Genomic DNA, 24,477 nt, shown 5'->3' on the forward strand with positions numbered 1-24,477 from the left:
TGTAAATGGTTTGTCTCTTGTGTGAATATTGTGGTGAACTTTAAAGCTTTAAAAGCCGAGTCAAGCTTTTATTACACTCTTTACATACATATAAACTTAAACTGCTAGCCACTATTCTTCAACTATGTAAGTTCTACTCTATTTGTAGCACCTTTCTAATCATTGTAAACCGCATAGAACTTCACGGTCCTGTGGTATATAAACTATTATTATTATTATTATATAAATGGTTTGTCTCCCGTGTGAGTTGTTTGGTGCTTTTTAGATATGACAGTTGTCTAAAGCTTTTATTACACTCACTAAATTTAAATGGTTTATCATTGGTGTGAATTTTTTGGACTGGAGAGTGGCAAATGTTACATCTGGAGAGTGGTAAATGTTACACCTATCTTCAAAAAGGGATCGAGAGGGGACCCGAGAAACTACAGACTGGTAAGTCTGACTTTGGTTCCGGGCAAGATGGTGGAAGCACTGATAAAAAAACAGCATCAGTGAGCACATAGACAGAAATAGGCTACTGAAAACGACCCAGCACGGCTTCTGCAAAGAAAGATGGTGTCAAACAAACTTACTGCACTTCTTTGAAGAGATAAACAGACTGATGGACAGGGGAGATCCCATAGACTTCATTTATCTTGACTTCCAAAAAGCCTTTGACAAGGTACCACACGAGCGGCTGCTTAGGAAGCTGTGGATCCACGGGGTGGAAGGCGACGTACACAGATGGGTTAAGCACTGATTGGCAGGCAGGAAGCAGAAGGTTGGAGTGAAGGGCCACTACTCAGACTGGAGAGAGGTCACGAGCGGGGTTCCGCAGGGGTCAGTACTCGGACCACTGCTGTTCAATGTATTTATAAATGACCTAGAAACAGGGACGAAGTGTGAAGTTATAAAATTTGCAGATGACACCAAACTCTGTAGCAGGGTTAGAACAGTAGAGTAATGTGAAGAATTACAAAGGGATCTGAACAAGCTGGAGGAGTGGGCAAATAAATGGCAGATGAGCTTCAATGTGGAGATATGCAAGGTTCAGCTACATAATGGGAGGGTTGGTACTAGGAGAAAGTAACCTAGATAAGGACTTGGGAGTGCTGGTGGACACGACAATGAAGCCAACAGCACAATGTGCAGCGGCCTCAAGGAAAGCAAACAGAATGTTGGGTATCATCAAGAAGGGTTTTACAACCAGAACGAAGGAAGTTATCATGCCACTGTATCGAGCGATGGTGCGCCCGCATCTGTAGTACTGGTCACTGTACCTGAAGAAGGATATGGCGATACTTGAGAGGGTCCAGAGAAGAGCTACACGTATGATAAAGGGTATGGAAAACCTTTCATACGAAGACAGGCTAGAGAGACTGGGGTTCTTCTCCCTGGAGAAGCGGAGACTCAGAGGGGACATGATAGAGATATATAAGATCATAAAGGGCATTGAGAATGTGGAGAGAGAAAGATTCTTCAGCCTGTGGGAAACTACAAAAACAAGAGGGCACTCGGAGAAACTAAAAGGGGACAGGTTTAGAACTAATGCCAGGAAGCACTTCTTCACTCAGAGGGTGGTGGAAACCTGGAATGCGCTTCCAGAGGGAGTGATAGGTCAGAGTACTTTACAGGGTTTCAAAGAGGAATTGGATAAATTCTTGAAAAAAAAAAGTTATTGAAGGATATAGATATGGAAGATATAGGATAAAGAAGGGTACAGTTAGAAGGAAAGACAAGGAAGGGATGGAAGGATATAAAGGATCACTTACAGGTCATGGACCTGATTGGCCATTGCGGGAGCAGACTGCTGGGCATGATGGACCTCCGGTCTGACCCAGCAGAGGCACTGCTTATGTTCTTATGAAAGCAGAGTGAAACTTTTATTATACTTATTATATGTAAATGGGTTGTCTCCTGTGTGGCTCTTTTGTTGAATTTTTAGATCTCAAAGTCATCTACAGCTACTATTACAGTTATTACATTTAAATATAGTGTGGATCATTAGATAAATTTTTAGATATGAAAGGCGAGTAAAACTTTTATTACTTTCACTACATTTAAATCGGTCTCCTGGATGCATCATTTGGTGTCATTTTAGATGTGAAAGTTAAGTAAAGCTTTTATTATACTCAGTACGTGTAAATGGTTTCTCACTTGTGTGAATCTTTTGATGACTTTTTAGATGTGAAAGAGTGAAGCTTTTATTATACTCAGTACAAGTATATGGCTTCTCACTTGTGTGAATCATTTGGTGAGTTTTTAAAAATGAAAGATAAGGGAAACATTTATTACACTCAGTACATGTAAATGGCTTCTCAGCTATATGAATCATTTGGTGAGTTTTTAGTTGTGAAACCCGTAGGAAGCTTTTATTACACTCAGTACAAGTATATGGCTTCTCACCTGTGTGAATCTTTTGGTGAGTTTTTAGATGTGAAAGATAAGAGAAACATTTATTACATAGTACATGCAAATGGCTTCTCACCTGTATGAATCATTTGGTGAGTTTTTAAAATTGAAAGATAAGGGAAACATTTATTACACTCAGTACATGCAAATGACTTCTCACCTGTATGAATTGTTTGGTGCCTTTCTAGAGTTGAAAGCAGAGTGAATCTATTATTACACTCATTACATGCAAATGGTTTCTCAACTGTGTGAATCTTTTGGTGTCTTTTTAGATCTGAAAGCTGAGTGAATTTTTTATTACACTCTGTACATGCAAATGGCTTCTCACCTGTATGAATCATTTGGTGAGTTTTTAGTCGTGAGAGATGAATGAAGCTTTTATTACACTCAGTACATGGAAATGGCTTCTCACCAGTATGAATCTTTTGGTGGTGTTTTAGTTGTGAAAGCTGAGGGAAGCTTTTATTACACTCAGTATATGCAAATGACTTCTCATCTGTATGAATCTTTTGGTGACTTTTTAGTTGTGAAAGCCAAAGAAAGCTTTTATTACACTCAGTACATGTAAATGACTTCTCACCTGTATGAATCTTTTGGTGCCTTTTTAGATGTGAAAGCTGAGTGAATCTTTTATTACACTCAGTACATGCAAATGGCTTCTCACCTGTATGAATCGTTTGGTGCCCTTTTAGATGTGAAAGCTGAATGAATCTTTTATTACACTCAGTACATGCAAATGACTTCTCACCTGTATGAATCTTTTGGTGACTTTTTAGTTGTGAAAGCGAAAGAAAGCTTTTATTACACTCAGTACATGTAAATGACTTCTCACCTGTATGAATCTTTTGGTGGCGTTTTAGTTGTGAAAGCCAAGTGAAGCTTTTATTACACTCAGTACATGCAAATGGATTCTCACCTTTATGAATCTTTTGGTGACTTTTTAGATGTGAAAGCCAAGTGAAGCTTTTATTACACTCAGTACATGTATATGGCTTCTCACCCGTATGAATCTTTTGGTGGCGTTTTAGTTGTGAAAGGCAAGTGAAGCTTTTATTACACTCAGTACATGCAACTGGCTTCTCACCCGTGTGAATCTTTTGGTGCCATTTTAGATATGAAAGCCGAGTGAAGCTTTTATTACATTCAATACATGCAAATGACTTCTCACCTTTATGAATGTTTTGGTGAACTTTTAGATGTGAAAGCCAACGAAAGCTTTTATTACACTCAGTACATGTAAATGGCTTCTCACCTGTATGAATCTTTTGGTGCCTTTTTAGATGTGGAAGCTGAATGAATCTTTTATTACACTCAGTACATGCAAATGGCTTCTCACCTGTATGAAACGTTTGGTGGCTTTTTAGTTGTGAAAGCTGAATGAATCTTTTATTACACTCAGTACATGCAAATGGCTTCTCACCTGTATGAATCTTTTGGTGGCGTTTTAGTTGTGAAAGCCAAGTGAAGCTTTTATTACACTCAGTACATGCAAATGGCTTCTCACCTGTATGAATCTTTTGGTGGCGTTTTAGTTGTGAAAGCTGAATGAAGCTTTTATTACACTCAGTACATGTATATGGCTTCTCACCCGTATGAATCTTTTGGTGGCGTTTTAGTTGTGAAAGGAAAGTGAAGCTTTTATTACACTCAGTACATGCAAATGGCTTCTCACCTGTGTGAATCTTTTGGTGCCATTTTAGATATGAAAGCCGAGTGAAGCTTTTATTACACTCAGTACATGCAAATGACTTCTCACCTTTATGAATGTTTTGGTGAATTTTTAGATGTGAAAGCCAACGAAAGCTTTTATCACACTCAGTACATGAAAATGGCTTCTCACCTGTATGAATCTTTTGGTGGCGTTTTAGTTGTGAAAGCCAAGTGAAGCTTTTATTACACTCAGTACATGCAAATGGCTTCTCACCTGTATGAATCTTTTGGTGGCGTTTTAGTTGTGAAAGCCAAGTGAAGCTTTTATTACACTCAGTACATGCAAATGGATTCTCACCTTTATGAATCTTTTGGTGACTTTTTAGATGTGAAAGCCAAGTGAAGCTTTTATTACACTCAGTACATGCAAATGACTTCTCACCCATGTGAATCTTTTGGTGCCATTTTAGATATGAAAGCCGAGTGAAGCTTTTATTACACTCAGTACATGTAAATTTTTTGTTTCCTTGGTGAATTATTTGATTACTTTTTAGATTGGAAAGTCCAATGAGGCTTTTATTGGACTCACTACCTGTTATTGGTTTCTTATTTATTTGACTCCTCTGGTGCATTTGGCGCTCTGAAAACAAGTCAAATCTCCTATTACTTTTACTACAAATAAAATTGGTTTTCTTATTGTATGGAGTACGTGTAAATTCTTTCTGTTGTTCTTTTCCTTTCCTTTCTCCCTGATTACATTTAGAAGTCACTTGATCACTATTATTATTTTGGAAGGGTCTCTCTGCTAGGTGTCTCTGGTGCTCGGGGATGATATTGAACTCCCTGTTACTCCTGTCACACTCAGTGACTCCATCTGCTGAGTCTCCTGCACTGTTTCTCTGCTCCTCTGATTCCTGTTGACGAGTCCTTCTATTTCTCCTCTTAGTTCCTTGAGAAATATTCTCACAGACATATTCTAATTGGCTTTGAATTTGTTCTCGTTGATTCTTTTCTCTCTTCCTTTCTTGCATGATCCGATGACCTGCTGGATATAAACAGAAGGTATTAATCAAGTGTTAGAAGACAGCGATACTAAGATATTAACCGTGTTTAATAAGGAGGATAGCTAATGTAGCATTGGACTACGAATGTCTTAAGAACCAAGGTTCTTTCCTATAAAGAGATTAGGTTTTACCTTGCTAATATATTTTCTAGTGCAATAGATGAGTCATTCTGGACAAGTGAGCAATTTCCCCATAGCCATGAGCCTTGCAGAAAGAATCCACTCCGGATCTTTTCTTTGTCTCTCCTACTTCACAGAGGGCTCTACTGCCACCTACAGTTGGTTCCCAAGCAGGCAAGAGCCACTCTGAAACTTAGGCAGCGTATGGAGAAACGGCTCAAAGTAACAAGTCTTTTCTGCTCTAAATAAAAGAAATATTTGAGCCAACAACAATCAAACGTGGAAACAAGCATGCCAACAGAAGCATTAAGGGAGCTCAAGTAGTACCCCCAAATTACCCCAGTAATAGACTCCTCTTCATGGACTTAAGGTCTGACTGGCATCCAAGTTATAGGCTGAAAGAGGAACATTCTGAGTGAGACAGTAGGCAGGTGCAGGAAATAAATGACAGGGTGGGGGTCCAGAATGACACACCTATCTCCTAGAAAAGGTATTAGCAAGGTTAGTGCCTAATCTCTTTTTCTAATGCAATAGGTGTGTCATTTTGGACAAGCGAGATATACAAAAGCCGTCCCATAAATCTAGGGCGGCATGATTGCCCCGGGACGTAGTACTTAGGACCCAAAGATAGAGTCCTCCTTTGCCGTCACATCTACTCTGTAAAACCTTAGCAAACCAATGTAGAGTAGATCGGGCTCGCGTGCAGAAGGGAAGAACTGTAGGTGGCAGTACAGCTCCCAGTGAAGTAGGAGGGATACAGAGTGGATTTCTTCTGCAAAGGCTCGCGGCCATGGGGAGATTACCCGCTTGTCCAGAATGACACACCTATTGCACTGGAAATAGCTATTTCATAAAAAACGTGGACCTCAATTTTGGATTCCCAAACTTGTAGAATGCCAAGTATATTGTTAAATACTTTAAATGGCTGAAGCTGTTGATGAGACCTTTTTAAAAAAAATTATTTCAGGGAATATTTCATTCTACAGAAAGACCTTTGATGGCTCGAATAAAACCACTTATATTAAACATAGAAACATGATGACAGATAAAGGCCAAATGGCTCCTCCAGGCTGCCCATCCGCTGTATCCATTACCTCCTTCTCTTCCTAAGAGATCCCACGTGCCTGTCCCAAGCTTTCTTGAATTCAGACGCAGTCTCTGTCTCCACCATCTTTACTGGGAGAATGTTCCATGCATTTACCACCCTTTTTGTAAAAAAGTATTTCCTTAGATTACTCCATCCTATAAGACCATAAGATTTTCCATTGCTGGGTCATTGTGCTGGGTCCATTGTGCCCAGCAGTCCGCTTACTTGTATATATTCTGTTCCAGTAGGAACTTATCCAACCCTGTCTTGAATCCCTGAAGGGTTCCAGATTTCTACCACTCTCTGGGTGAAGAAGAACTTCCTTACGTTTGTACAGAATATTTTCCCTTCTAACTTTAGCGAGTGCCCTCTCATTCTCTTCATCTTGGAGAGTGTGAACAATCACTCTTTCTCTACTAAGTCAATTTCCTTCAATATCTTGAATGTTTCGATCATGTCCCCTCTCAGTCTTCTCTTCTCAAGGGAGAAGAGGCCCAGTTTCTCTAGCCTTTCATTGTATGGCAACTCCCCCAGTCCCTTAACCATTTTTTTTGTCGCTCTTCTCTGGACCCTTTCAAGTAGTACTTTGTCCTTTTTCATGTATGGCGACCAGTGTTGGATGCAGTATTCCCGGTGGGGGCATACCATGGCCCGGTATATAGGCAGGATAACCTTTTCAGATCTGTTTGTGATCCCCTTCTTAATCATTCCTAGCATTCTGTTTGCCCTTTTCACCGATGTCGACTGGATCACCCTTGTCTATCCGCCCATTTACTCCTTCAAAGAAGTGCAGTAAGTTTCACAAGCCGTGCTGGCTGGTCCTCATCAGTTTGTGTCTGTCAAGGTGATCGATGATGCGGTCCTTTATTAGCGCCTCTACCATCTTTCCTGGTACCGAAGTCAGACTCACTGGTTTGTAGTTTCCCGGATCTCCCTTCGAACCTTTCTTGAAGATTGGCGTAACATTCACCACTTTCCAGCCTTCCGGAATCTTTCCTGATTTGATCAAGATTGGCTATTAGTTGAAGCAGTTCAACTATAACCCCTTTCTGTTCCTTGATTACCCTCGGGTGGATGCTGTCCAGTCCCGGGGATTTATCATTTTTAAGCCTATCAATCTGTCTGCATACCGCTTCTAGACTGACTGTCAATCCGGTCAGTTTCCCCTCTTCGTTCAGCAGTGGGAAGATAGGAGGTGCTGTGCCCAGCTGAACCCCGAGCACATGGCAGAGAGTGGAGGAAGCTGAGGGAAACCTAGTAGGAGCTGGGAGAGAGAGAGCTGCAAGGAGAGCGGAGAGGAGCAGAAAGACAGGCAGACAGAGCTGCAAGGAGAGCAGAGAGGAGCAGAAAGGCAGGCAGAGAGAGCTGAAAGAAGCGGAGCAGAAACCAGATAAGGGGAAACAGACAGTACAGAAAAAGCAGAGTCAGAGGAGCGGACCGAGCAGAATTTAGGGGAAGAGGCGAGAGATAACTGCCCACCCCCCGATGTCACCAGCCGAGCTCCCCCATAAAAGGGGAGGAGCCAAAGGTGAAGAGTTCAGTTCAGCAGCGGGAAGATAGGAGGTGCTGTGCCCAGCTGAACCCCGAGCATGTGGCAGAGAGCGGAGGAAGCTGAGGGGAACCTAGTAGGAGCTGGGAGAGAGAGAGCTGCAAGGAGAGCGGAGTGGAGCAGAAAGACAGGCAGAGAGAGCTGCAAGGTGAGCAGAGAGGAGCAGAAAGACAGGCAGAGAGAGCTGAAAGGAGCGGAAAGCGGAGCAGAAACCAGCTAAGGGGAAGCAGATAGTACAGAGAAAGCAAAGTCAGAAGAGCGGACCGAGCAGAATTGAGGGGAAGAGGTGAGAGATAACTCCGCCCACCCACCCCGACGTCACCAGCTGAACTCCCCCATAAAAGGGGAGGAGCCAACGGCAAAGAGTTCAGTTCAGCAGCAGGAAGATAGGAGGTGCTGTGCCCATCTGAACCCTGAGCACGTGGCAGAGAGCGGAGGAAGCTGAGGGGAACCTAGTAGGAATTGGGAGAGAGAAAGCTGCAAGGAGAGCGGAGAGGAGCAGAAAGACAGGCAGAGAGAGCTGCAAGGTGAGCAGAGAGGAGCAGAAAGACAGGCAGAGAGAGCTGAAAGGAGCGGAAAGCGGAGCAGAAACCAGCTAAGGGGAAGCAGATAGTACAGAGAAAGCAAAGTCAGAAGAGCGGACCGAGCAGAATTGAGGGGAAGAGGTGAGAGATAACTCCGCCCACCCCCCTGACGTCACCAGCTGAACTCCCCCATAAAAGGGGAGGAGCCAACGGCAAAGAGTTCAGTTCAGCAGCAGGAAGATAGGAGGTGCTGTGCCCATCTGAACCCTGAGCACGTGGCAGAGAGCGGAGGAAGCTGAGGGGAACCTAGTAGGAATTGGGAGAGAGAAAGCTGCAAGGAGAGCGGAGAGGAGCAGAAAGACAGGCAGAGAGAGCTGCAAGGTGAGCAGAGAGGAGCAGAAAGACAGGCAGAGAGAGCTGAAAGGAGCGGAAAGCGGAGCAGAAACCAGCTAAGGGGAAGCAGATAGTACAGAGAAAGCAAAGTCAGAAGAGCGGACCGAGCAGAATTGAGGGGAAGAGGTGAGAGATAACTCCGCCCACCCCCCTGACGTCACCAGCTGAACTCCCCCATAAAAGGGGAGGAGCCAACGGCAAAGAGTTCAGTTCAGCAGCAGGAAGATAGGAGGTGCTGTGCCCATCTGAACCCTGAGCACGTGGCAGAGAGCGGAGGAAGCTGAGGGGAACCTAGTAGGAATTGGGACAGAGAAAGCTGCAAGGAGAGCGGAGAGGAGCAGAAAGACAGGCAGAGAGCTGAAAGGAGAGCAGAGAGGAGCAGAAAGACAGGCAGAGAGAGCTGAAAGGAGAGCAGAGAGGAGCAGAAAGACAGGCAGAGGGAGCTGAAAGGAGAGCAGAGAGGAGCAGAAAGACAGGCAGAGAGAGCTGAAAGGAACAGAAAGCGGAGCAGAAACCAGCTAAGGGGAAGCAGATAGTACAGAGAAAGTAGAGTCAGAGGAGCGGACCGAGTAGAGTTGAGGGGAAGAGGCGAGAGATAACTCTGCCCATCCCCCGACGTCACCAGCTGAACTTCCCCATAAAAGGGGAGGAGCCAACAGCGCACAGCATTTCGGTGCGTGGCAAGCGCCTTTGCGAAAGGCCTCAAGGAAGGGCTCCGGATAACTGCCAAGGTAAGATCTTAACACATAACAAGGCGGAGTACAACCACCAGGCACATACAATTAGCTATTTAACTTTTAGATTATCTTTTAAACTTTCTATCCAACTTTCAAACCAGGCAGACCTTTCTAACTAGCCAACAAGCAGACAGACCTCTCTAACTAAACAACAGCCAAACCTTACCAGTCACTCTATCCTTCAAACTATTTAACAGGCAGCCCTTTCTAGCCAACTAACAAACAGGCAGACTAAACTAACAATTAACTAACTAACTACCTCTATCCTTCTAACTTTCAAACTCTCTGACAGACAGACTTTCATTCTATCTAACAGGCAGACTTTTCTAGCTCACTAACGATCAGGCAGACATAATTAACTAACAAATATCTAAACTAACAAATATCTTAACTAACAAAAAAAAATTTTTTTTGAAAATGGCAGGAAGAACAAGAAGCAACAGGGCTACAATCAAGACCGGCCCAGCCACCAAAAGGATCCAGGGGATGGCCATGGTCCATGTACAGACGGAAGGAGAGCCAGGACAGAGGACAGAGGTCTCTGTACAGACCGAGGCCATCCCCAAGCAGATGACAACAGTCTCCACACAGACAGAAGAGATGGATCAGCTAGACGGAGACATCTTGCAGGAGCTGAGGTAAAGCGCTTGAGAAGCATCCAAGAGGACGAGGCCTTCATCGACGGAGTCATCCAGGAGTTGTCCCAGATCACCGAGCAGGAGCCAGACAAGACCATCCTCAGGACGCCCAAACCGTCAGAACCTGCAACCCTGAAACCAACGATAAGGGTACAAGAAGAGGCTGGAGACGCTGACTCCTGGCAGCTGGTAACTTCCTCCACCGGCAAAAGTAGAAGACCTTCCTCTTCCTATTCTTCTGTCTCTTTCTCTCGTACACAGGGCAGTTCAACATTGACCCCACTAATCATCTTGAGGAACAGATTCCAGCTGTTACAGGAAGATCCTGCCAATGAGGTACAGGAAGTTGTCCATCAGACGGTTCTGGTTCCGGAGACAACAGATCAGATCCCCCCAAAGAAGCGCAGAGTGGTAGTCATTGGGGATTCTCTGCTGAGGGGCACCGAAGGACCAATTTGCAGACTGGATATGCAATCAAGAGAGGTTTGCTGTCTGCCAGGAGCCAGGATCCGAGATGTAACCGCCTGCCTAGACAGACTTATCAAGCCCCATGACTACTTCCCCATGCTTCTCATCCACGTCAGAACGAACGACACTGCCAGGAACACCACGGAGAACATATCTAAAGACTTTGGAGCCCTGGGTGAGAAGCTGAGGAGGATGGAAGCGCAGGTGGTCTTCTCATCGACCCTCCCAGTGAGAGGCAAGGGGAAAGTCAAGGAGGATCGTATCCAGAGGACAAACGACTGGCTGCACGGATGGTGCAGGAAGATGATCTTCGGATTCCTAAACCATGGAGAGACGCTGCAAGGACTACAGGGACCAGACGGACTTCACCTGACCAGAAGGGGAAAGAAAGTCTTTGGACACCAACTAGCCCGCCTTCTTCGTAGGGCTTTAAACTAGGTCAGTTGGGGGAGGGTACCCACTCACGTGCTGGCGCAAGTAACCAACCTGGCAAGGTAAGTTGCCAATCCATTTCTGAGTCCAAGGTAAGTACACACTGCATTCCCAAGTCAGAGGTAAGTACACACATTGCAAACAGTATTATGGGAGTCCAATTAGCTCAAGCAGGAATATCTACACAGAGACATAACAAACATAAGGTATTGAGGGCTATGTACGTTAATGCCCACAGTTTGGGCAATAAGATTCTGGAATTAGAGACGGAAATGAGGAACGCTGACCTAGATGTGGTGGCGATATCCGAGACTTGGTTCACAGACTCCCATGGGTAGGATATGGCTATACCAGGATACAACTTACTTTGTCGAGACAGAGAGGGCAAAATGGGAGGAGGGGTAGCACTATACACTAAAGAGGACATCAAAGTTACCAAAATCGCAGATATCAAGTTCACCGGGGAATCCCTCTGGGTGAATTTCGCTGGGGGAAGGACAAATGCCTGTATCTTGGCGTAGTATACAGACCTCCAAGACAACAGGAGGACATGGATATAGAATTAGTCGAAGACATAGAGAATATCACTTTGCGTGGAGACACAGTATTGTTAGGAGACTTCAATATGCCTGATGTGGATTGGAACAAACTTTCCACTACGACCAGTGGCAGCAGGAAGCTATTAACCTATATAAAGGGAGCAAGACTCAGACAAATGGTATTAGAGCCCACCAGGGATTGGGCGATACTGGAGCTAATACTCATCAATGGAGAAAGTGTCATAGAGGTCTCAGTAGGTGATACATTGGCCTCCAGTGATCACATGATATGGTTCAACCTCAGGAAGGGTTTCACTAAGTCAAGCACATCAACCAAGATCCTCAACTTTAAGGGCACAAACTTCGAAAGCATGGGAGATTTCGTCCATTGGGTGCTGCAAAACCAAGCCGAAACAGATAATGTAGAGGTAATGTGGTCAACTCTGAAATCAACCATACACGAAGCAACCAACCGCTACGTAAAATCAGTAAGTAAACGGCGAAGAAACAATAGACCACAGTGGTTCTCTGCGGAGATCTCAGACCTCATAAAAAACAAGAAAAGAGCGTTCATCGTCTACAAACAATCAGAGAAGCGAGAATCCAAGGAAGACTATCTGGCCAAGTCAAAAGCAGTCAAAACGGCAGTCAGAGAGGCCAAACTCCAAATGGAGGAGAACCTTGCGAAGAACATCAAGAAGGGCGATAAATCCTTCTTCAGGTATATTAGTGAAAGAAAAAGAAACACAGATGGGATAGTATGCCTTAGGAAACCCGACGGGAACTATGTAGAATGGGACTCCAATAAAGCCAAACTTTTAAATGAATACTTCTGCTCGGTCTTCACTTGCGAGGCGCTGGGATCCGGCCCTCAGCTGCCGACAAGGGAAAGCTCGGAAGACCCATTTCAAAATTTTGAGTTTACGCCCAGCAGTGTCTACGATGAGCTATCAAGACTCAAGGTGAACAAAGCTATGGGACCGGACAAACTATACCCCAGGGTGCTCAGGGAGTTGAGTGACGTCCTAGCGGAGCCGTTATCCGCGCTCTTCAATCTTTCCCTAAGTACAGGAAGAGTCACGTTGGATTGGAAAACGGCTAACGTCATTCCACTCCACAAAAAGGGATGCAGGACGGAGGCTGAGAATTATAGACCGCCAATTAGATATGATCCTGAACGAGGAGAACCTACGTGATCCCCATCAACATGGTTTTACGAAGGGAAGGTTCTGCCAATCAAATCTGATCAGCTTCTTTGACTGGGTAACAAGAAAGCTGGATATAGGGGAGTCCCTGGACGTCGTGTATTTATACTTCAGCAAAGCGTTTTATAGCATCCCACACCGCAGGTTATTGAGCAAAATGGGTTGAATGGGATTGGGTGAAACATTAACCGCATGGGTTAGGGACTGGCATAGAGGTAGACCAGAGGGTAGTGATAAACGGTATCCTCTCTGATACGACGGAGGTGATCAGTGGAGTGCCACAAGGCTCGGTCTTGGGCCCGATCCTATTTAACATCTTCGTAAGAGACTTGGCTGAGGGGCTTCGAGGTAAAATTACATTATTTGCTGATGACACCAAACTGTGCAACATAGTAGGGAAAAGCACAATAGAAGAAAGCACAGTGCCCGACAAAAGCTCAATGCCCGACAGTATGACGCAGGACCTACTCCTGCTGGAGCATTGGTCAAAGACTTGGCAACCAAGTTTCAATACCAAACAACAAAACCCTGAGAGACCAAAGAAGGAAAGAGGGGCTAAACTAATACATTAAATGCAAACACCCCTCTCAATAAATCAAATCAAACATACAAATTAGTAAAAAGGCAAATCTTAGAATTACTCAATCTAATAAAATAAAAGTACCTAAATATATCACAAACTTTATTAATATCATAGCATTTATAAATTAGTATCACAGCATTTATAAATTAACCACAGCAAAAACATATAAAAAGCATTTAGCATAAGTATATAGACATACCAGACAAACAACCATACAACAATGACAATAACAACAGCAACAGCAATCTAGAGATCATGTAGAGAAAGAAATACACTATAACCCTGAAAGCAGCTTAAAGAATAGCTTGTAAAAAAAGATGTTTGAAAAAAATCCAAAACAGACGTGAAACAGCTGAAGCACACTCAAAAAGTCCCAAATGTCAAAAACCCCGTTGGGGGGTTCAAAGTTCAAGATTCAAAATTCAATGTGCAAAATTCAAAACTCAATGTGCAAAGAACGCAAAATGTACAAAATCACAAAAAAGTCCAAATATCCCCCAAAAGAGGTAACGCCAAGCTAGAAAAACCAGAAAAACCAAAAAAAAAAAAATCAACAACCAGAAAAAACAAAGGCAGAAGCAGATCCAGGGAAATACACCACATAAGCAGATCCAGGAAAATACACCACATAAGTCCTCACACGATCACCATAAGGCCAAGTAAATTCCCATTCAATTCTTCTCTCCTCCTTGACACAGGCCGTGTTTCAAAGCTTTCTTTTTCAAAAGGGAGAATAACGCTAAAACAAAAAATGAAGTATGACTATAACAGCATGCCCAAGAGAAAATAAAATAACAAAACATAAGTAGAAAAAAAGAAGAAAAGGCTAGCCTACTGGGCAGAGAGTCACAGCAAGGTCTGTCACGAACTGAACTTGCAATCGCCACGCAAGCGTCGTGACGTCGAAAGGAAGGAGGTACCTTTAAATAACCACGCCACAATCAAAATAGACAGCAGCTGAAACCAAAAAAGGAGACAGCGAGCATAATAAAAATAAAAATTGCACAAACACTAATTCTTAATATGGTACCAGCCACTCCATTTCCCTATTGAGTCCATTAGGCATAACAGTATGCCATGCAAAAATCAGTTTTTGCTCATGATATGTAAGCAACCGAGAAATGCCACCACCAGAGGATAAAGTAAATTGCTTAAGTACACAAAACAGAAGATCAGACACTGAGTGATTAAGCTGAGCCCAATGATCGACCAATGGGGCATCAACTTTGCCTATTCTAATACAACTCAGATGTTCAGCAATGCGGGACTTGATGGCTCTCTTCGTCTGACCGATATAGATCTTTGGGCACGGACAAAAAATGCCGTACACAACCTGAATAGAATTACAATCCGTATGATGGTACAAAGGAAAATATTTATTTGAACCAGGAATCAACACTTTATCAGGACTCATAGAAAATTGGCAGTATCTACACCTACCACAAGGCACATGACCCAAAGTATCATTGGTAGTGGAAGCAAGGGAATTATATTTTAAACGTTCCCCCAGATTCTTACCCCGTTTAAACGCAAATCTAGGAGGTTCCTTAAATTCGGGATGGAAACCCAATAGATGCCAATGTTGACCAATGATATTTTGAACACGGGTGGACAAGGGAGAAAAAGGCAAGACACAAGTGACCCTACGATCAGAAGAACTATCAGAAAATAGATGCACCCTAGCATCCTTCTAGCTTTCGCTATCACCTTTTCAACCTGTTTGGCCACCTTAAGATCATCAAACAGGTTGAAAAGCTGACGGTGAAAGCCAGAAGGATGCTAGGTTGCATAGGGAGATGTATGGCCAGTAGGAAAAAGGAGGTATTGATGCCCCTGTATAAGACTCTGGTGAGACCTCATTTAGAATATTGTGTACAATTCTGGAGAACGGACCTTCAAAAAGATACAAAAAGGATGGAGTTGGTCCAGAAGAAGGCTACTAAAATGATTTTTTTAGGGAGGGTGGGGGTAGGAGGGAAAAATTTATGGAAAATAATGGAACGTTCTTTGAAACATACACCTTACATTGTAAGAGAACTAATATTCCAGAAATATTTATTTATTTTTAGAATTTATAATACAACTTATAGTCTAAGTGGCTTACAGTCAGGTTCTCAAGTGTTTATCCCTATCTGTCCTGTTGGGATCACACTCTATCTAATGTCCCTGGGGGAATGGGGGGATTAAGTGACTTGCCCAGAGTCACAAGGAGCAGTGTGGCTTTGAACCCACAACCTCAGGGTGCTGTGGACGTAGTTCTAACCACTGCACCAGTATAGAAGGAAATGTGAGAGTGATTGATATAGAAAGAGTTAAGAGGTTGGGGAGAATAAAATGTCAGTTTCATCAGTGACTTAAGTTAATGTTCACTCTGTGTGACAATAAGGTATTGTGCCATAAAATGGATCTTTGCCCCTTTTATAAGAACCCGAGTATCTCATGCATGCTCAGATAAAGATGAGCCAGGTTTGTAAATTTAATAATAATAATAATAACTTTATTTTTGTATACCGAAATACCCCGAAGAGTTCTAGGCGGTTCACATTAGTTAAACAGAGATTACAAGTGGTTACATATCAAATTGATCATAGAGTTGCAAACAGCAAGGAGAGAGTAGTTACAAGTGGTTACATATCAAATTGATCATAGAGTTGCGAACAGCAAGGAGAGAAGTAGGGGGGAGAGGGGGGAGACGGGGGAGGGATGAGGAAGATTGAAAAGGGGCATTAAGGGTCTTGGTCTCGGAATAGGTGAGTTTTGAGTAATTTTCTGAAGTCGAGGTAGTTGTGGGCCTTGAGGACCATTTGAGCTAGCCAAGGGTTTAGTTTGGCGGCTTGGAAGGCGTAGGTTTTGTCAAGGAATTTTTTTGAGTGGCATAGTTTTAGGGAGGTTTAGGTTATAATGCTAGGTTTTATCTCAGCAGTTTCATGCCCGTCCCTCTTATTACTGCACTCACCTGAGCAGCTGCTTCTCCCAGGTTCTCTTTCCTCTGATCCTGGCTCATCCTTGATATATGGCTCTTCTCCTCGTTCAATGCGGCATATGATGTCAGGAGCGACGGTCAGAGATCCTGTTCCTGGGGTAAGAAAACTGCATTAGGTTTCCCCAAATTATTTACTGACCGAGTCCCTCAAATTTAAGACGTAGGAGAAAGCACAGTTACTTACCGTAACAGTTGTCATCCAGGGACAGCAGGCAGCTATTCTCATAAGTGGGTGACGTCACCGACAGAGCCCCGATGTGGACGCCTCACAAGCAGACTTGCTTGAAGAAACAAAGTTTTGAGTCCACACCGCGCATGCCTTCCCCGCCCAGCTTCAGGCATGTCTCCTCAGTTCAGATAGCTAGCAGAGAAGCCAACCCAGGGGAGGTGGGTGGGATATGAGAATAGCTACCTGCTGTCCCTGGATAACAACTGTTACGGTAAGTAACTGTGCTTTATCCCAGGACAAGCAGGCAGGTATTCTCACAAGTGGGTGACCTCCAAGCTAACCAAAATTGGATGGTGGGAGAGTTGGCAACTTAGGAGAATAAATTTTTTAACACAGATTAGCCAAACTGTCCATCCCATCTGGAGAAAGTATCCAGACTGTAGTGAGAAGTGAAGATATGAAACGAGGACCAAGTGGCAGCCTTATAGATTTCCTCAATAGGGGTAGACCTGAGGAAAGCTACAGACGCCGCCATAGCTCTGACCCTATGGGCTGTGACTTTACTGTGCAGAGGTAATCCAGCTTAGGCATAGCAGGAGATACAAGCCGCCATCCAGTTGGACATGGTGCGCTTAGAAATAGGGCGTCCCAACTTGTTCGGGTCAAAGGAGACAAAAAGTTGGAGAGCAGTTTTGTGTGGTTTGGTTCGATCCAAATAGAAAGCCAAAGCACGTTTACAGTCCAGCGTATGAAGAGCAGCTTCTCCAGGGTGAGAATGAGGTTTTGGAAAAAATACTGGAAGAACAATGGATTGGTTGAGATGGAAATCTGAGTCCACTTTAGGAAGGAATTTCGGATGAGTGCGGAGAACCACCTTATCATAGTGAATAACTGTAAAGGGTGGATCCGCTACCAATGCTTGTAACTTACTGACTCACCGAGCAGAAGTGAGTGCAATGAGAAACACCACTTTCCAAGTGAGATACTTGAGATGAGCCTTGTCAATTGGTTCAAATGGAGGCTTCATCAGTTGAGCAAGAACAATGTTGAGGTCCCAAACCACAGGTGGCAGTTTGAGAGGAGGGTTGACATTGAAAAGTCCTTTCATGAATCTGGAAACCACCGGATGAACGGAGAGGGGCTTCCCATCAATAGGCTGATGAAAAGCTGCGATAGCACTGAAATGGACTCGTATAGATGTAGCCTTGAGGCCAGCCTGAGACAAGTGTAGGAGGTAGTCCAACACTGAAGATAAGGAGGATTGTTGCAGCTCCTTATGAAGAGAACAACACCATAGCGAGAATCTAGTCCACTTCTGATGATAGCATTGCCTGGTGGTAGGCTTCCGTGAAGCTTCCAACACATCCTTCACTGATTGACAAAACGTGAGAGAAGCTACACTGAGAGGAGCCAAGCTGTCAGGTGGGATGAAGATTGGGATGAAATAGAGATCCCTGATGCTGTGTAAGCAGAGAGGGAAAAACAGGTAGAAGGTATGGCTCCCTGCTGCTGAGACTGGAATCGGTCCAGAGAATGGCCACCAGGATGGTCTCGGGACTCAAGGAGCTCCCGTACGAGGAGCAGTTGGGGAAATTGCAGCTCTACTCACTCGAGGAACGTCGAGAGAGGGGAGATATGATCGAGACATTCAAATATCTCACGGGCCGCATCAAGGTGGAAGAAGACATCTTCTTCTTCAAGGGTCCAGCGGCAACAAGGGGGCATTCGTGGAAAATCAGGGGCGGGAAACTGCACAGTGACACTAGGAAGTTCTTCTTCACTGAAAGGGTGGTTGATCGCTGGAATAGTCTTCCACTTCAGGTTATTGAGGCCAGCAGTGTGCCGGATTTTAAGGCCAGATGGGATAAACATGTGGGATCTATCCGCAAAGATAGATAGGGAGGGTCACCGGAGTGGGCAGACTTGATGGGCCGTGGCCCTTATCTGCCGTCTATTTCTATGTTTCTATGTTTCTATGAGTTGAAGGAGATGGGAGTACCAAGGTTGTCTGGGCCACTGAGGAGCAACTACAATCATGGTGGCATGTTCGGTTTTCAGCTTGACCAGAGTCTTTTGAATGAGAGGGAATGGAGGAAACGCATATAGGAAGAGGTTCGTCCAATCCAGAAGGAAAGCATCCGCCTCGAGGCGGAGAGGAGTGTAAATCCGAGAGCAAAATTGAGGACGTTTGTAATTGTGGGGAGCTGCAAAGAGGTCTATCTGAGGCGTTCCCCACTGAGCAAAGATTTGTTGGAGGGGCTGGGAATGAAGAGTCCATTCGTGAGGCTGCAGCAGGCGACTCAAGTTGTCTGCTAAGGCATTGTCAGCCCCTTGAATGTAGACGGCTGTGAGGAAGGTGTTGTGGCAAATCGCCCAATCCCAGACTTTCAGAGCTTCCTGGCAGAGGGAGGCAGATCCTGTGCCCCCTTGCTTGTTGAGCTAATACGTGGCGACTTGATTGCCCGTCCAAATGAGAACTATTTGGTCCCTGAGATGTTGAAAGGCGGTGAGAGCGTTGAAAATCGCCCTGAGCTCTAGTAGGTTGATATGACACTGACGATCCGCACTGGTCCAATGGCCCTGAGTGTGGAGATCATCGAGATGAGCCCCCCAAGCATAGGTTGAAGAGTCTGTCGTGAGGACTTTCTGATGGGGGGCGTGTGAAATAGCAAGCCTCTGGATAGAATGGAAGAGAGCATCCACCAGCGAAGGGACTGAGTCAGAGCAGGCGTGACCTGGATGTGTCGGGAGATAGGGTCGGTGACCTGCGTTCATTGCGATGCCAGGGTCCACTGAGGTATGTGGAGGTGAAGTCTGACAAAGGGAGTCACATGTACTGTGGCTGCCATGTGACCCAGGAGGACCATCATTTGTCTCACCGAGATGGTCTGGCGGGAGGACACTGACTGGCAGAGATGGAGGAGAGCTTCCCGACGCTGTTGGGGAAGGAACGCTCGGAGTTGAGCCGTGTCCAGTACAGCACCGATGAATTGAAGGCGCTAAGAAGGTTATAGCTGGGATTTTGGGAAGTTGATTTCGAATCCCAGACTCTGGAGGAACTCAATAGTTCGCTGGGTCGCCAGTAGAACTCCTGAGTGCATGGGGGTCTTGATGAGCCAGTCGTCTAGGTAGGGGAATACCTGAAGACCATGGTTCTGGGGGGCTGCTGCTACCACTACCAGGCACTTGGTAAACACCCTGGGAGAGGAGGTCAGGCCGAAGGGCTGCACCCGGTAATGAAAATGTTGATTTCCCACCTGAAATCTGAGGAACTGCTGGGAGGCCGGATGAATGGGAATGTGGGTGTAGGCCTCCTTGAGATCCAGAGAGCATAACCAGTCGTTCTGCTCGAGGAGAGGATAGAGAGACGCCAGGGTTAACATGCGAAATTTCTCTCTGACCAAGAATTTGTTGAGGATCCTGAGATCCAAAATGGGCCTCAGATCGCCCGTCTTCTTCGGAACAAGGAAGTAATGGGAATAAAAGCCCTTGTTCTGTTGAGTCAGAGGAACTGGTTCGATAGCTCGAAGCTGAAGTAGAGCTTGAGCTTCCTGAAGAAGAAGGGCGGTCTGGGAGGAATTGGAAGAATACTCTCTTGGCAGGTGTTCCGGAGGAACGCGTTGGAAGTGAAAAGAGTATCCCTCTCTGATGATGGAGAGGACCCAGTGGTCAGAAGTGATCGTCATCCATCGGTGTAAAAAATGATGGAGATGACCTCCGATGGGGAGAGGGTTGGAGGGCAGCAGAACGACTGAGGTTATGCTCTTTTCGAGACAGTCAAAAGGGCTGAGGAGACTTTGGTACCGCAGACGGTTGGGACTTCTGCTGCGGGAACTGTCGTTTAGCAGGTTGACGAATAGTAGGAGCCTGCTTTGGTGGAAAATGCCTCTGGTATATTTGCTTAGGGCGTGCTGGTCGAGCCGGCACTGGCTTTGGTCGGAGAATGAAAGCAAATTATTTCTCGTGCTCCGACAGTCTCTTGGTGGTAGCCTCGATGGACTCATCAAAGAGGTCATTTCCAGCACAAGGCACATTGACTAACCAGTCTTGAAGATTAGGATCAATGTCCACGGTTCGAAGCCAGGCGAGGCGCTGCATGGCTACAGCCGAAGCAGTCGCTCGAGCTGTCACTTCGAAGGCATCATAGGAAGACTGGAGTAGGTGGAGGCGCAGCTGCGACAGGGAAGCAATAACTTCCTGAAATTCAAAGTGTATTTGAGTATCCAGGTAAGGCATAAACTTGGGAAGAATGGAGAGGAAGAACTCAAAATATGTGATGAAATGAAAGTTATAGTTCAGGATTTTGGACGTCATCATGGTACTTTGGTAGAAACGGCGTCCAAATTTATCCATAGTCTTCCCTTCCCGCCCAGGGGGTACTGTAGCATACACCTGGGAAGGGTGAAATCTCTTCAAGGAAGATTCCACCAGGAGGGACTGATGAGACAACTGAATGTTGTCGAACCCTTTGTGGTGGACGGTCTTATACCTAGAATCCAATTTGCTCGGGATGGCTGGAATAGTATAAAGGGGTCTCCAGACAACGAATGAAAGTTTGGTCCAAAAACTTATGAAGGGGAAGCTTGGGGGACTCAGCCGGAGGTTGAGGCAGGTGCATGGTCTCGAGATATTCCTTGGAGAACTTCGAGCCCGTATCCAACTGTATATCCAGATCCGCCGCCATCTGGCGGAGGAATGAAGAGGAGAGTTGGTCTGTGATGGCCCTGCCTCGAGGAGGACTCGAGGACGACGAGGCCACCTCCTCGTGGAAGAAAGGGTCCTTCGAGGATGGGGACCTGGAGGAGGCAAAAGACATCCCCAGATCCTCGAAGTCCAAGTGCATCGGCTTCGACGGGGATGGGGGAGTCAGCTGAAGAAATGGCTGCTTGCAGCGAGGCGAGTCTTTCTGGAAGAGTGCCTCAATGAGTGCCTCGATCGGTGAGAGCCGTGTCTCGAAGCAGGCCTCAAGGATCGAGGGGATTTAGCCTCGGCCGCAGACGCCGAAGCCCCCAGGGAATGGATGGGGCTGGAGGCAGTAGAACGAAGCTGAGAAGGCCGAGGCAAGGAACCTTGATACACTCGTAAAGGCTCTGGTTCAGGCTTCGAGTGCATGGGTTCCAATGGAGGCATAGGCAAAGAATGAACTCCTTGCTGTGCGTGCTTGGATGCCAGACCAGACACTCACAGAGACTCTGCTCCCTGCAGAGAGTGTCCCTCAGACTGGGGCATGGAGGGTGGCTAGACCTCGCGGGAGTCTGCTGTATGCCCAAGCTGAAATTGTGAGAGAAGCCTCTGCTCCATGGTATTAAAAAGCTGAGTGAACCGCGTCTGCAACGGGGCTTCCTGCTCGGGCTTCGTATTCCCTCGAGGCAGTGTGAGAGTGCTTCGACTTAGAAGCCTTAGGCACCTTAAGCACTACCGGGGGAATGGGCTGCTGTGCTATCTGACCTGAAGAGACAGAGGAAGGCATTGCAGCGGGCGTCGAAGACAAAGCCGGGACAAACGAAGCAGGTTTGAGGAGGCTCGTGGTGGGAGTCGTCGAAGTCTTCAGGGCTTCGGATGAAGTCGAGGACGAGGCGCCCTTGGAAGTCGAGGGCTCCAATGAAGACTCCATGGTAAAATATTGCTCCCACAGGATACGACGTGGCTTGAGCGTTGAGCAAGGCCGGCACGATTTCGGAAGGTGGTGAGGCCCAAGGCAGCGTCTATGAGGGTCCGTGAGTGAAATCGCGTGCTGGCACTCGCAACACTTCTTAAAACCGGTTGTAGGCCGGGATATAGGCCTAAAGAAAGCAGCTGCGAGATCGAAGTCCTGGGGTTTAATAATAAAACAGCGATTCGTAATAAAAAGAACCACAAACCGCGGTCGAAGAGAAGGCAAAAGTAGAGACTACTTTACGCAGAGTCAAAGATGGACTTCTTGGCTCCGCTGAAAAGTAAGAACTGAGGAGACAAGCCCGAAGCTGGGTGGGGAAGACACTCGCGCATGCGCGGTGTGGACGACTCAAAAGCACAGTTACTTACCGTAACAGGTGTTATCCAGGGACAGCAGGCAGATATTCTTAACGCATGGGTGACGTCACCGAAGGAGCCCCGGTACGGACCTTTTTAACTAGAAAGTTCTAGTTGGCCGCACCGCGCATGCACGAGTGCCTTCCTGCCCGACGGAGGAGAGCGTGGTCCCCAGTTAAGATAAGCCAGCTAAGAAGCCAACCCGGGGAGGAGGGTGGGACGTAAGAATATCTGCCTGCTGTCCCTGGATAACACCTGTTACGGTAAGTAACTGTGCTTTATCCCAGGACAAGCAGGCAGCATATTCTTAACGTATGGGTGACCTCCAAGCTAACAGAGAGGGAGGAGGGATGGTTGGCCATTAGGAAAATAAATTGTGTAAAACAGATTGGCCGAAGTGCCCATCCCGTCTGGAGAAGGTATCCAGACAGTAGTGAGTAGTGAACGTGTGAACTGAGGACCAAGTGGCAGCCTTGCAGATTTCCTCGATGGGCGTGGAACGGAGGAAAGCCACAGAAGCAGCCATAGCTCTGACCCTGTGGGCCGTGACAGCACCTTCCAGTGAGAGACCGGCCCGAGCATAACAGAACGCAATACAGGCAGCAAGCCAGTTGGAAAGCGTCCGTTTAGAGACAGGACAACCTAGACGGTTAGGATCGAAGGTCAGAAAGAGCTGAGGGGACGAGCGGTGAGCCCTGGTACGGTCAAGGTAGTATGCAAGGGCACGCTTAACCAATCCAGCGTGTGCAACGCCTGTTCCCCAGGATGAGAATGGGGTTTAGGGAAAAAGACAGGCAACACAATGGACTGGTTGAGGTGAAAAGCCAAGACCACCTTGGGAAGGAATTTAGGATGGGTACGCAGAACCACCTTGTCATGGTGAAAAACAGTGAACGGTGGATCGGCGACCAGTGCATGCATCTCACTAACCCTCCTGGCAGAGGTGATGGCAATGAGGAAAAGCACCTTCCATGTTAGAAATTTGAGCGAAGTTGTGGCAAGAGGCTCAAAAGGGGGTTTCATGAGGGCTGATAAAACCACATTCAGGTCCCAGACGACAGGAGGAGGCTTCAGAGGTGGTTTGACATTGAAGAGGCCTCTCATGAACCGGAAACCAGTGGATGAGCCGTGAGAGGTTTTCCGAGGATAGGCTCATGAAACGCAGTGATGGCACTGAGGTGGACTCTGATTGAGGTAGACTTGAGGCCAGCGTCGGACAGAGAGAGCAAATAGTCCAGTACAGTTTCCACCTTGTCATGGTGAAAAACAGTGAACGGTGGATCGGCGACCAGTGCATGCATCTCACTAACCCTCCTGGCAGAGGTGATGGCAATGAGGAAAAGCACCTTCCATGTTAGAAATTTGAGCGAAGTTGTGGCAAGAGGCTCAAAAGGGGGTTTCATGAGGGCTGATAAAACCACATTCAGGTCCCAGACGACAGGAGGAGGCTTCAGAGGTGGTTTGACATTGAAGAGGCCTCTCATGAACCGGGAAACCAGGGGATGAGCCGTGAGAAGTTTTCCGAGGATAGGCTCATGAAACGCAGTGATGGCACTGAGGTGGACTCTGATTGAGGTAGACTTGAGGCCAGCGTCGGACAGAGAGAGCAAATAGTCCAGTACAGTTTCCACCGCAAATGAGGTGGGATCGTGATGATGCAGTAGACACCAAGAGGAGAACCTGGTCCACTTCTGATGGTAACATTGGAGGGTGGCAGGTTTCCTGGAGACATCCAAAATGCGACGGACAGGCTGAGACAGATTCTCTGGAGAGGTCAGCCCGAGAGAAACCAAGCTGTCAGGTGGAGCGAAGACAGATTGGGATGCAGTAGAGACTGACGTTGCTGCGTAAGTAGAGTAGGAAACACAGGAAGAGGAATGGGCTCCCTGGAGCTGAGCTGAAGCAGGAGGGAGAACCAGTGTTGGCGAGGCCAC

At 46.1% G+C, this 24,477-nt stretch overlaps 1 protein-coding gene across 4 annotated transcripts in view; it reads right to left on the reverse strand.

The window, feature by feature from the left end:
• Nucleotides 1-1,618: 1,618 nt before the first annotated feature.
• LOC117354551 (oocyte zinc finger protein XlCOF6-like) overlaps nucleotides 1,619-24,477 on the reverse strand; it is a 70,135-nt gene continuing 47,276 nt past the window's right edge. For all 4 annotated transcript variants that reach the window (XM_033932272.1, XM_033932270.1, XM_033932269.1 and 1 more), the window contains 2 exons: nucleotides 16,336-16,455; nucleotides 1,619-5,086 (listed from right to left, as the gene is read on the reverse strand). In XM_033932272.1, coding sequence (XP_033788163.1) covers nucleotides 2,439-5,072 — 2,634 coding nt within the window. In that variant the 5' untranslated portion in view covers nucleotides 5,073-5,086; nucleotides 16,336-16,455 and the 3' untranslated portion in view covers nucleotides 1,619-2,438. The remainder of the gene's footprint in view (nucleotides 5,087-16,335; nucleotides 16,456-24,477) is intronic.

The sequence above is a fragment of the Geotrypetes seraphini genome, chromosome 2, assembly GCF_902459505.1.
Source record: "Geotrypetes seraphini chromosome 2, aGeoSer1.1, whole genome shotgun sequence".
Lineage (NCBI taxonomy): Eukaryota > Metazoa > Chordata > Amphibia > Gymnophiona > Dermophiidae > Geotrypetes > Geotrypetes seraphini.